The sequence below is a fragment of the Narcine bancroftii genome, chromosome 5 (assembly GCF_036971445.1).
Source record: "Narcine bancroftii isolate sNarBan1 chromosome 5, sNarBan1.hap1, whole genome shotgun sequence".
Classification (NCBI taxonomy): Eukaryota; Metazoa; Chordata; class Chondrichthyes; order Torpediniformes; family Narcinidae; genus Narcine; species Narcine bancroftii.
The window spans coordinates 114,054,921-114,067,302 of record NC_091473.1 but is presented as its reverse complement, the minus strand read 5'-3'; the positions used below and the strand labels follow the sequence as shown (position 1 = coordinate 114,067,302).

General features: G+C 40.2%; 1 protein-coding gene across 8 annotated transcripts in view; it reads left to right on the top strand.

Moving 5' to 3' along the window:
* Window positions 1-12,382, top strand: part of LOC138763888 (ERI1 exoribonuclease 3-like) — a 453,927-nt gene that overhangs the window by 378,312 nt on the left and 63,233 nt on the right. For 6 of the 8 annotated variants that reach the window (XM_069938827.1, XM_069938820.1, XM_069938833.1 and 3 more), the window contains one exon: window positions 5,461-5,618. The exons of the other annotated variants lie outside the window; for them this stretch is intronic. In XM_069938827.1, coding sequence (XP_069794928.1) covers window positions 5,461-5,603 — 143 coding nt within the window. In that variant the 3' untranslated portion in view covers window positions 5,604-5,618. Of the gene's footprint in view, window positions 1-5,460; window positions 5,619-12,382 lie in introns of those variants that run through there. 8 annotated transcript variants of the gene reach the window in all.

The following is a 12,382-nucleotide window of genomic DNA, read 5'->3' as shown; positions in this document are numbered from 1 at the left end:
AAAACTAAAGAGACACAAGAACTACTAGCTCAAAAAATAGATATAATGGAAAATTATAACAGAAGAAATAACATAAAGATAGTGGGCCTTAAGGAAGATGAAGAAGGCAAGAATATGAGGGAGTTTATAAAAGAGTGGATCCCTAAGACCCTAGGATGTCCAGAACTACCGCAAGAAATGGAAATAGAAAGGGCACATAGAGTATTGGCCTCTAAACCACAACCACAACAAAAACCAAGATCTATTGTAGTAAAATTCCTAAGATATACTACAAGAGAAAAGGTACTGGAGAAGACAATGGAAAAAGTAAGAGAGGGCAACAAACCACTGGAGTATAAAGGGCAAAAAATCTTCATTTATCCAGATATAAGTTTTGAACTCGTAAAGAAGAGAAAAGAGTTCAATACAGCAAAGGCGATTTTATGGAAGAAAGGGTATAAATTTATACTAAAGCATCCAGCGGCATTGAAAATATTTATTCCAGGACAACAAAACAGACTATTGTCGGATCCAGAAGAAGCACGAAAATTTGCAGAACAATTACAAAAATAGACTGAGGGAGGAAGACGGGTAATGAGAGTTAAAATGATCACGATTGATATGTATGTGGGTAAAGACAAAAATAGACTGAGGGATGAAGACGGGTAATGAGAGTAAAAATGATCACGATTGATATGTATGCGGGTAAAGAGGTATAAGAGTGAATAGAGACAATGAGCATACGTGAATGTATCTGTACTTAGAGGAAAATATAGATAGTATAGACAAGAATTAATAAGGGAAGGTAATGGAATAGAGAGAATAAGGAGGGGATTAAAAGAGTGACCTTTGTGACATATGAAAAGTGAAATCTTTTCTGGGGGGGGCGGGATGGGGGGAAATAGCGGTCACTGCAAAATCAGTTGACGCTTGCGAGTGGATTCGCAAATCCAAATGGAGAGGGGAGATGTGGTTGTCCGACAAGGGATAAAGGACAACTCAGGAGGTGAAGGGGAGATTGGGGATAAATAAGATAGAAATAGGAGAATAAGGAAAATGTTGGATGTTGTAGGAATGTTGTCTTATAAAGAGTTGAAAATAAGAAAACAGAAATGGAAAAGGAGGAAAGGTAATGATGGAAAAACGGAAAGAGAAGATAAACAAAATATAAAAGGGCTACGCTGAACTATATGACTTTAAATATTAATGGAATAATAACCAAATTAAAAGGAAGAAACTACTAAATTTAAATGAATAAATGTATTCCATTAGAAAAAATAACATATAGGTTAAGAAATAATATTGAAATATTCGAACAAGTATAGGAGCCTTACATTAAATACAATAGCGAAAACCTACTGGGGACAAACATTACCTAAGTTGATGGAAGGAGAAGCAAAGAAAAGAATGGACTCAGTAGAATTTCTGGTGTAATTTTGTTGAATGACAACGTTGTCTGACTGGCTTAATGCAACCTAGATTGTATACCTAAAATGGATGAGAGGGGGGGGTGGGGGGGTGGCTTGGGAGGAAGGGGGGGGGAGAAAAAGTCACTGTATATGTGTGAAAAAGAAATAGTGTATATCATGGATAATGTGATTTATGGTGTGAAAAATAAAAAAAAAGAAAGAAAGTCATGAGGAACAGGATCAGTGGACCCTTCGCTGTGTGGATAAAAAATTGGCTTGGAGGAAGAAAGCAGAGAGTAGTAGTGGAAAGAAAGTATTCTGCCTAGAGGTCAATGACTAACGGAAGGCTGCAAGGATCTGTTCTGGGATCTCCCTGCTCTTTGTGATTTTTATAAATGACTTGAATGAAGAGACGGAAGGATGGGTCAGTAAGTTTGCAGATGGCATAAAGATTCGAGGAGTTGTGAATGGATCTGAAGGCTGTCGAAGGTTACAGGAGGATATAGATAGGATGCAGAGTTGGGCAGAAAAGTGGGAGGTGGATTTCAAACCAGATAAGTGTGAGGTTATGCACTTTGGAAGGACAAACTAGAAGGCTGAGTACAGGATTAATGGTCAGTTACTTAAGAGTGTGGATGAACAGAGGGACCTTGGGGTCCAAATCCATACATCCCTCAAGGTTGCCACACAGGTTGATAGGATAGTTAAGAAGGTCTATGTGAAGAGACTTGATTGAGGTCTACAAGATTATGAGGCGTAGATAGGGTGATCAAAAAACACCAAAGGACATATGTACAAAGTTAAGGGAGGGAAGTTTAGGAGAGCTACCAGGGGTAAGTTTTTTACACAGAGTTGTGGGTGCCTGGAATGCCTTGCTAGGGCTGGTGGTGGAGGCTGATACATTGGGGCATTTAAGATACTTTTAGACAAACACATTGATGAAAAAAATAGAGGGTTACAGGCCAGGGAGGGTTTAGTTTTTTTATTTCAGGAAGGGCCTTATGGATCGACACAACATCAAGGGCCTAAGGGCCTGTACTGGTCTGTATTGTTCTATATTCTATGTTCTAAGATACTAATGTCCTCTTAGTCAGAGTAATTCACATGACATACATTTTGCATTTCAGATTGCAATTGTGTAAAATAAATTTTTCGTGTCCTTTGCATTCTGATTGTTTTGACAGAAGTAGGTTTGGTATTTTCCCCTGGGAAGATATGTGAGATATAGGATTTACTTGAACTTTTTTGTTGCTCTGTACAATACATTTTCTTAAACTGTTGAGCTTGCTGATGTCTGATTATCCACTGATATTTTCTGAACTTGTTTCATGAAGTTATGGATACAATTATTCAGCAGAATGTCATCACACCTCTTTCTTAATATTCCATAATTTTTTTGAGCAATTACATACTGTGACTGTACAAAGCATACTGTCAGCAAATTTTTTTTTAAAAAGGGTTGATAAAGTAAGACATGCTAGAACTCATAAATTGAGTTAACAGGCATAAAAGTTATAGAAAAGAGAAGTTTTAGCCATTGTCTCTAAGTTATAAGATGGGTGAGAAAATAAAGAACTGCAGCAAAATCAGTATTATTCTTACTAGCAACAGCATTATTCTTGGCATTGGTTTTCGAGTTATTGCATACTGTATGAAACAGGAGCCAAATATTATTCATTAGTAGTAATCTGCCATTTTAATGCTGATATATAGTCCCCAGTCAGCCATATGCTGGTTCATGTGCAGGCCATAAAGCATAGGGACGTTTTAAATATATACCTGTTCTCCTCAGCAGTTTGAGCAATCTGTCTTCTCAAACCTCTGAATAGTCCATCATAGGGGCAGTGTGTTTCTCTCAAAATGAACACATTTACAGTATTAGTGGTGTTTCATGGCAGTCTGATATGAGCTGGATCAATCTTTCACTTTGTTACTTTAAGAGCTAAAAATATTTGCTTGCTGCCTACCCTCAGCAAACTACAGGTCAGAACAAATGAATCTGATGTATTTTCTGTTCCTAAGCAATATTTCATCACCACAGTGTTCAATCAGGTTTGTCTTATGTACTGAATTGCTAAAATGTTTCTGAGTGCACTGGAGCTCTTTATCAAATACATCTTTCTAATATAGTCTTCCCTGCAGATCTACCCTGTGTAATGAATTAGTGTTTCTGTCGAGTTCCCTCATACAGAATTTTTCTCAATCCTTGGAATTTGACTGTGCTCCAGATCTCCCAGTGAACGCCCCTGTCATGTCAAATCCTACAGTACAGAATGCTTAAGTTTGGAAAATAATACATCATGGATGAGGTGGGATAGGAAGTGTCATAGAGTCGTCCAGCATGTAAAAAGGCCCTGAGGCTCACCTGGTCAGCTTCAACCATCGAGCTTCTTTAATTTTTTTAATTTCTTTTTATACTTTGACATGAGGCACCATAACAGGCCATTTCGGCCCACAGGCCCGTACCACCCAATTACACCCAATTGACCTACAACCCCAATACATTTTGAAGGGTGGGAGGAAACCAGAGCATCCAGAGGAAACCCATGCAGACACAGGGAGAACATACAAACTCCTTACAGACTGTGCCGGATTCGAACCTGGGACTATGGTGCTGTAACAGCAATTGCGCAAATTACCTACTCAAATCCCATATTGCCTTTTTCATCTTTACCCTCCCTTACCTGGTTCTACTTCTAGCTACCTGCACTATTGTGGCTTTTTACAGTCGCCAATTTTCCTACCAACCTGCACGTGTTGAGGAATCCTGAGCGCATTGTGGTGGGGGGAGGGTAATAGTCACAGGGAGATGCAAGCTCCATTCAAAGAACTTTGAAACTCAAGATAGAACATGATTTCTACAATTGTGAGATGGCATTAATAACTATACAACAATGTCACTCCACATCCCCTTCAACTCATTCTGAAAAACAATCAAAATGTTTGCTCTATATTTTCTTTACATGAGGCTTGGTTAGCGTAGTGGTTAGTGTAATGCTGTTACAGCACCAGCATCTGTTGTTCGAATCCAGTGCTGTCAGTAAGGTGTTTGTACGATCTCCCTCGGTCTGCATGGGTTTCTTCTGGATGCTCCAGTTTCCTCCCACAATTCAAAACCTACTGGGGTTATAGATACCTTGGGTGTAATTGAGTGGCACAGGCTTGTGGGCTGAAAGGGCCTGTTACCGTGTGGTATGTCTAAAAGAAAACCTTCTTACATTGGAAACAGATCTAATTCTACTTGTCCTGTAAATTTATCTGCAATTCGCCATCTCTTGCAAATAGTCCTGATGTATCCCAATATAATTACATTGGGCATTACAATTTCAACCTTAGATAAAAGAATCAAATGATGGCTATGGAATATTGAAGAGCGACAGGGTGAATTAATGCCTCAGGCTATTTTGGAAGAGGATTGTTGAATCTTGACTAAGATAGCAGTTGAAAGGAAATGCCAGGATATGGCTATCAGATTTTTGAGATAAGTTTGTGTAAATCTCAGAGGAATATGAGGAAACAAAATGATAACCATGATAGCCAAGTCTACAATTTTTACAAAAGCTGTGTGAAAGGTCACTAATAACTTGTGCATACAAGAGTGCAGTAGTTTGAAATGATGGAAACTGGTGTTTTTGGGTCTTGCCCTATTAAGGGAAAGACTGAAGCTAACACTACAGGTACGCCCCGACTTATGGCCAGAATTGGGACTGAAGGACGTAAGTCAGAAATTTACCTGCGCCCGTGGAGTACCGAAGTTTTAAAGCAAACATTTTAATCAAAAGTTGTATTTGACAAACTATAACAAGGATACAGGGCATATAAGAGCCAAGATGTGCCTACTTACTTTGTTAGTCAATGTCCCGAGTTTCATTGGCTGGGGGTGGCCATCTTGATTCCTGTTCGCATGAGCGAGTCTTCAGTTGGTGCATGCATGGTGGGTTCATGTATTGGAGTTTAGTTGGCGCATACACGAGAGTGAAGGGTGCGAATTCAATATCGGCTGGGCGCTTAACTCTCGTGCATGCCGCATAAATTTTATATTTTTTCTTAGATATATTTTTTTAAAATTCAGACCTACGTGTGGAAGGACATAAGTCGCAGAGGTCGCAAGATGGGAAGTACCTGTATTTCTTATGTGGCATGGAAGAGGCCATTCAGTCCACTGAGTCTTTGCCACCTCTTAGATCAATCCCTTCAATCTCATTACCTTACTGATTTTCTGGTATCAAATTCTCATTCACGTGCCAATCATTTCCTCTGTGTTTCTCCCACCGACAGTAGGGCTAATTTTAAGAACTCGTTAACTGGCTTAATCGGCACATCTTTAGCATGTTGGATGAAGCCAGAACACCTGGGAGAATTTACACTGTTTATGAGGGAATGTTCAACTTTCACATGGACAGCATCAGAGGACAGGATCAAACAGGTTTCTGGATCTCTGAGGCAGCAGTATCAACACTTGTGACTTTGCAACCCCCTTCCCCCACTATTATTGCAGTTAATGTAACAGAATCTGATTTTTGGCTAAATTAACATTAAAAATATTAGAGACAACAAAATAATTTAATATCCTTCTGTTTATTGTACACCACTAAATTGGTCTGGCTCTGCTGAGGTTGTGACCAGAGCTTCAAAATTTAGCAGGCACATTTTATCCTTGTGCACGATCACTCTGACCTTACTGACCAGCACAGATTCATTGAGATTCCAGATCATTGAGTTTTAAATAATTTTCAAATTTCTATGGGTCTGCAACATAGACAACTCTTTTTTTTTCTCCCTCCAGATTATCAATCCCCTTCCCATCTATTCACATAAAAACTGTATGAAGTGTTATTTATTCATTTATTCCTTTATCATCTGAACTTTTAGCAAGCTTAAAAACATGCTAAAAATCTATCTTTTCAACTAATTTAGTGTGAAATAAAATGTTGTACTAACTGCTTCGAGGAGCAAATAAAACTGTGGAATGTTTTTGACAAATGCAATAAAACCCTGGTATTCTGCTCCTATGAAGATTGGTGGATGCCAGTATTTTCCGGTTGCTTGAGATTACTCCTACCCCATGCCTGACCAATACACCTGCATTAAGAATAAACAGATTAACAAACAACATAACTGCAATAATTAATGCACATTACAGGCTGGTACAATACAACTTTCTACACCAGCTGTATCTGATTCTGCAAAAATTGACAAATCTAAACCAGAATTATCAGACCAATGCTTCAGGTTTGGCATTGAGACAGGAACCTTTGTGCATGCAACTTGGACATGCACCAAAGTGAGACCCTTTTGGGTGGAACTAGTCCAAGTCCTAGAAAACATTATAGATAAAGAATTCCTACAAAATCCAGAGTTGTTCCTGTTGGGAAACTTAATGGACATAAGACTTACAATGAATCTGTCCAAATTTCAACTCCAATTCATTGCATAGTAGTTACCCGGAAATCTGACTCCTGCCTGAGCATTGCGCGCTAGAACACAGAAATGCAAAGCTGTGTTCCCTTGGAGAAAATTACTTACAACTTAAGAAAAAAGTATGACACTTCAAAAAAATATTGGCAACCATACTTAAATTCCAGAGGAGCCTCCCTTCCCCATCTATTCCTCAATTGGTGAGGGGGGTTTCCATCCCATCCCAAACAGGTAAAGTCAAGAGAAGAAAACAACCTGTCTACTGGCCACTTTGCCATGACAAACCATAAACCCTTGATTTATGTTTCATACCTTTGTTATGAATGTCTTCAATATCGTGTGAAACTGTTAAATGCTAAGGTGGGGGAAGGGAGGGGGACAGAAAGAGCTTGAACTCTGCAGAAAACTTTGTATAGAATTAATAATTGTAAATTGTAGTCAATGCTGATACTGTTAACATTGGCACTGATCATGTTGATAACTGAATTTGTTTGGAAAATCAAATAAAATTCAAAAAAAGAATAAGCAGTTTAAAAGACAAAAATGCTATACTGTACTTACACTGAACAAACTGCATATAAACCTTAATCCATTTTACTTTATTTACAGTTACATTCTTTGAAAACATTTCACCATCTGCAGGTTCCTCCCACTCTATGGAGTCAGCTGAAAGACAAACAATAACATTATAGATAATCAATACCCCCCCCCCCTCAAGTTTACTGATAAAACCTCTGACTGGGGCGGCTCTTACTAAGCAGGCGCTTTAAGGGAGTCAGCCCAATGGTGAGTGGCATCAATCAACTTTTCATCCTGCACCTATTTTCTGTTTCTATATCTATATTTAAGAGGGAGTTAGATTTGGCCCTTGTGGCTAATGAGATCAGGGGGTATGGGGAGAAAGCAGGTACTGGGCACTGAGAAGACGATCAGCCATGATTAAAATGAATGGCAATGTAGGCTTGAAGGGCCAAATAGATACTCCTGTATCTATTTTCTATGTTTCTACTTTATTCAAACAGCTGCTATGAGCAAAGCATGACCAAGGCACTCCATTGGTTGAATATTTATTCCCATCTTCACCAAATGTTTATTTATTACTTCAAAGAACATTTACTTTTACAACTTTAAAAACTTGTGTGTTTGACCAATTATTTTATTCTTACCTATTTCAATTTTTAAAATTTTCTCAATTTTTTTTTGCCGGTTGCTCGAGGCTGCTGGTTACTTGAATTCCGGATACCAGGATTTTTACTGTATTTGTTTATAATAACTGTGTCTACAGTCCATTGGTCAATTATGTAGTACATTACCACCAATATAAAGAAATCAGGCGAAAAAGTTTTCAGAAAAAAATGGCTTTTAAAGTACAAAATGGTAAAAATAGATTACTTAACCTAAAAACAACTTTTCCCAACAGCTTTCAGATCTGGTAACATCAGTCTTCCAGTTTCATGGAAACACATTCATAAAATGAATTTTTGTCAAACCAGCAAAGAACCAATTGCTTTTTAAATTATTTCTAGGCTTCGCCCTCATATGACATTAATTTGACAATAATATGACACAGGGAGTAAATGTGACAATAAAAATGCATATAAACAGGCTGGTCGTATTTGTGATAGGACCTGCTGTCAGCAATTGTTCTTAAAATATGTTGATTTTCTGAAATGAGTTATCAGTCAAGTTTTTGCTCACGATCTACAAAACAACAAAAGAGTACTTTGTTTTCCCCTCGTATTTAAGATATTTTTCAACACAGAAAAATAGCATATAGCAATTTTATTAACTCATCTGTACCTAGTTTTATCTCAAAAATAAGGGATAGAAATTGTATATACACCTTTATATGATATTTTGCTGTCAAAATTTGATATCTTCGAAGCGATTTTCAACATCTGGCCATTATATATAGAACCATAGAACATTACAGCACAGAAAAGCAGGCCATTTGACCTTTCTGGTCTGTTCCGACCCATAAAACTAGCTAATCCCACTGACCTCATTCCATAACCCTCCAGACCACTCCTATCCATGTATTTATCCAATTTATTTTTAAAACTCAAGATTGAATCTGCATTCACGACATCAGATGGCAGCTCATTCCACACTCCTACCACTCTCTAAGTGAGAAACTTTCCCCTAATGTTCCCCTTGTACCTCTCCCCTTTCAGCCTAAAGCTATGACCTCTCGAATTTATCTCCCCCAATCTATTGGAAACATCCTACTCACATTTACTCTGTGTATATCCTTCATAATCTTATAAACCTCTATCAAGTCTCCCCTCATCCTTCTTCATTCCAACCTGTTTTATCTTTCCCTGTAACTCAATTCCTGAAGACCCAGCAACAGCTTAGTAAATCTTCTCTGCACTCTTTCAATTTTATTGAAATCTTTCCTGCTGCTGGGTGACCAGAACTGCACATAATATTCTAAGTGTAGTCTCACCAATGACTTGAATAACTTCAACATAAAATTCCAACTTCTATTCTCAATACTTTGATTTATAAAGGCTAAGATGCCAAAAGCTTTCTTTACAACCCTGTCCACATGCGACACCACCTTCAGGGAACAATGTTCCTGTATTCCCAGATCACTTTGCTCCTTCGCACTCCTCAATGGCCTACCATTTACTGTGTATGTTCTACCCTGATTTGCTCTTCCAAAGTGCAACACCTCACATTTATTGGCATTAAATTCCAGCAGCCATTTACTGTCCCAATTTCCCAGCTGGTCCAGATCCCTCTGCAAGCTTTTAAAATCTTCCTCACAGTCCACGACGACTCCTATCTTTGTCTCATCAACAAACTTGCTGATCCAATTCACCATGTTATTACCTAGGACCTAAGGCTAGAGCTGGATGAGGTCCTCACCCAGGATGAGACATATAAGGCAATCGAACAACCGAAAAGTGGCAAAGCAGCAGGTATGGATGGAATCCCCCCAGAGGTCTGGAAGGCTGGTGGCAAAACTCTGCATGCCAAACTGCATGAGTTTTTCAAGCTCTGCTGGGACCAAGGAAAGCTGCCTCAGGACTTTCGTGATGCCATCATCATCACCCTGTACAAAAACAAAGGCGAGAAATCAGACTGCTCAAACTACAGGGGAATCACGCTGCTCTCCATTGCAGGCAAAATCTTTGCTAGGATTCTCCTAAATAGTATAATACCTAGTGTCGCCGAGAATATTCTCCCAGAATCACAGTGCGGCTTTTGCGCAAACAGAGGAACTACTGACATGGTCTTTGCCCTCAGACAGCTCCAAGAAAAGTGCAAAGAACAAAACAAAGGACTCTACATCACCTTTGTTGACCTCACCAAAGCCTTCGACACCGTGAGCAGGAAAGGGCTTTGGCAAATACTAGAGCGCATCGGATGCCCCCCAAAGTTCCTCAACATGGTTATCCAACTGCACGAAAACCAACAAGGTCGGGTCAGATACAGCAATGAGCTCTCAGAACCCTTCTCCATTAACAATGGCGTGAAGCAAGGCTGCGTTCTCGCACCAACCCTCTTTTCAATCTTCTTCAGCATGATGCTGAACCAAGCCATGAAAGACCTCAACAATGAAGACGCTGTTTACATCCGGTACCGCATGGATGGCAGTCTCTTCAATCTGAGGCGCCTGCAAGCTCACACCAAGACACAAGAGAAACTTGTCTGTGAACTACTCTTTGCAGACGATGCCGCTTTAGTTGCCCATTCAGAGCCAGCTCTTCAGCGCTTGACGTCCTGTTTTGCGGAAACTGCCAAAATGTTTGGCCTGGAAGTCAGCCTGAAGAAAACTGAGGTCCTCCATCAGCCAGCTCCCCACCATGACTACCAGCCCCCCCACATCTCCATCGGGCACACAAAACTCAAAACGGTCAACCAGTTTACCTATCTCGGCTGCACCATTTCATCAGATGCAAGGATCGACAACGAGATAGACAACAGACTCGCCAAGGCAAATAGCGCCTTTGGAAGACTACACAAAAGAGTCTGGAAAAACAACCAACTGAAAAACCTCACAAAGAGCCGTTGTCATACCCACACTCCTGTTCGGCTCCGAATCATGGGTCCTCTACCGGCATCACTTACGGCTCCTAGAACGCTTCCACCAGCGTTGTCTCCGCTCCATCCTCAACATTCATTGGAGCGCTTTCATCCCTAACGTCGAAGTACTCGAGATGGCAGAGGTTGACAGCATCGAGTCCACACTGCTGAAGATCCAGCTGCGCTGGGTGGGTCACGTCTCCAGAATGGAGGACCATCGCCTTCCCAAGATCGTGTTATATGGCGAGCTCTCCACTGGCCACTGTGACAGAGGTGCACCAAAGAAAAGGTACAAGGACTGACTAAAGAAATCTCTTGGTGCCTGCCACATTGACCACCACCAGTGGGCTGATTATCGCCTCAAACCATGCATCTTGGCGCCTCACAGTTCGGCGGGCAGCAACCTCCTTTGAAGAAGACCGCAGAGCCCACCTCACTGACAAAAGGCAAAGGAGAAAAAACCCAACACCCAACCCCAACCAACCAATTTTCCCCTGCAACCACTGCAACCGTGTAGCCTGTCCCGCATCGGACTTGTCAGCCAAAAACGAGCCTGCAGCTGACGTGGACTTTTACCCCCTCCATAAATCTTCGTCCGCGAAGCCAAGCCAAAGAAAGAAAGAAGAATATAGATAACAAACAATAATGGTCCCAACGCTGATCCCTGAGGCACTCCACTTGGCACGGACCTCCAGTCTGATAAGCAACCACCCACCACCACTCTCTGATTTCTTTCACCAAGCTAATTTTGAATCCAGTTTGCAACCTCTCTATGTATACTTAATGTCCTTACCTTCTGAACTAACCTGTCATATGGAACCTTGTCAAAGGCCTTACTAAAGTCCATGTAAACCACATCCACAGCCTTACCCTTATTAACCTTCTTGGTAACTTCTTCAAAAAACTCTACAAGATTTGTTAAACACAACCTAGCGCGCACAGATCCATGCTGACTGTCCTTAATCAACTGATGACAGTCCAAATAACTATATATCCTATCTCTCAGAAATCCTTCAAATAATTTACATTCTACTGACGTCAGGCTCACTGGCCTATAATTGTCTGGTTTACTCTTGGAGCCCTTCTAAAACAGCAGGACAACATGAGCCACCCTCCAATCCTTTGGCACCTCCCCCGTGACTAAGGACATTTTGAATATATCCGCCAGGGGTCCTGCAATTTCAGCACTTGTCCCCCTCAAGGTGCAGGTAATATTATATCTGGTCCAGGGGATTTGTCTACCTTTATTCATTGCAAGGCAGCAATCACCTCCTTTTTAATTTCCGTATGGTCCATGACCATTCTATTTGTTTCTTTCCATCCTTATTCACTATGCCAGTTTCCTGCATAAATACTGAACCAAAAAAATTGTTTAAGATCTCCCCTGTTTCACGAGGCTCCACACATAGTTGACCGCTCTGATTTTCTAGGGGTTCAATTTTGTGCCTTACTATCCTTTTACTTTTAATGTATTTGTAGAAACCCTTTGTATTTTCCTTCACATGTCTTCTTTTTGCTTTCCTAATTTCCTTCTTTAGCAT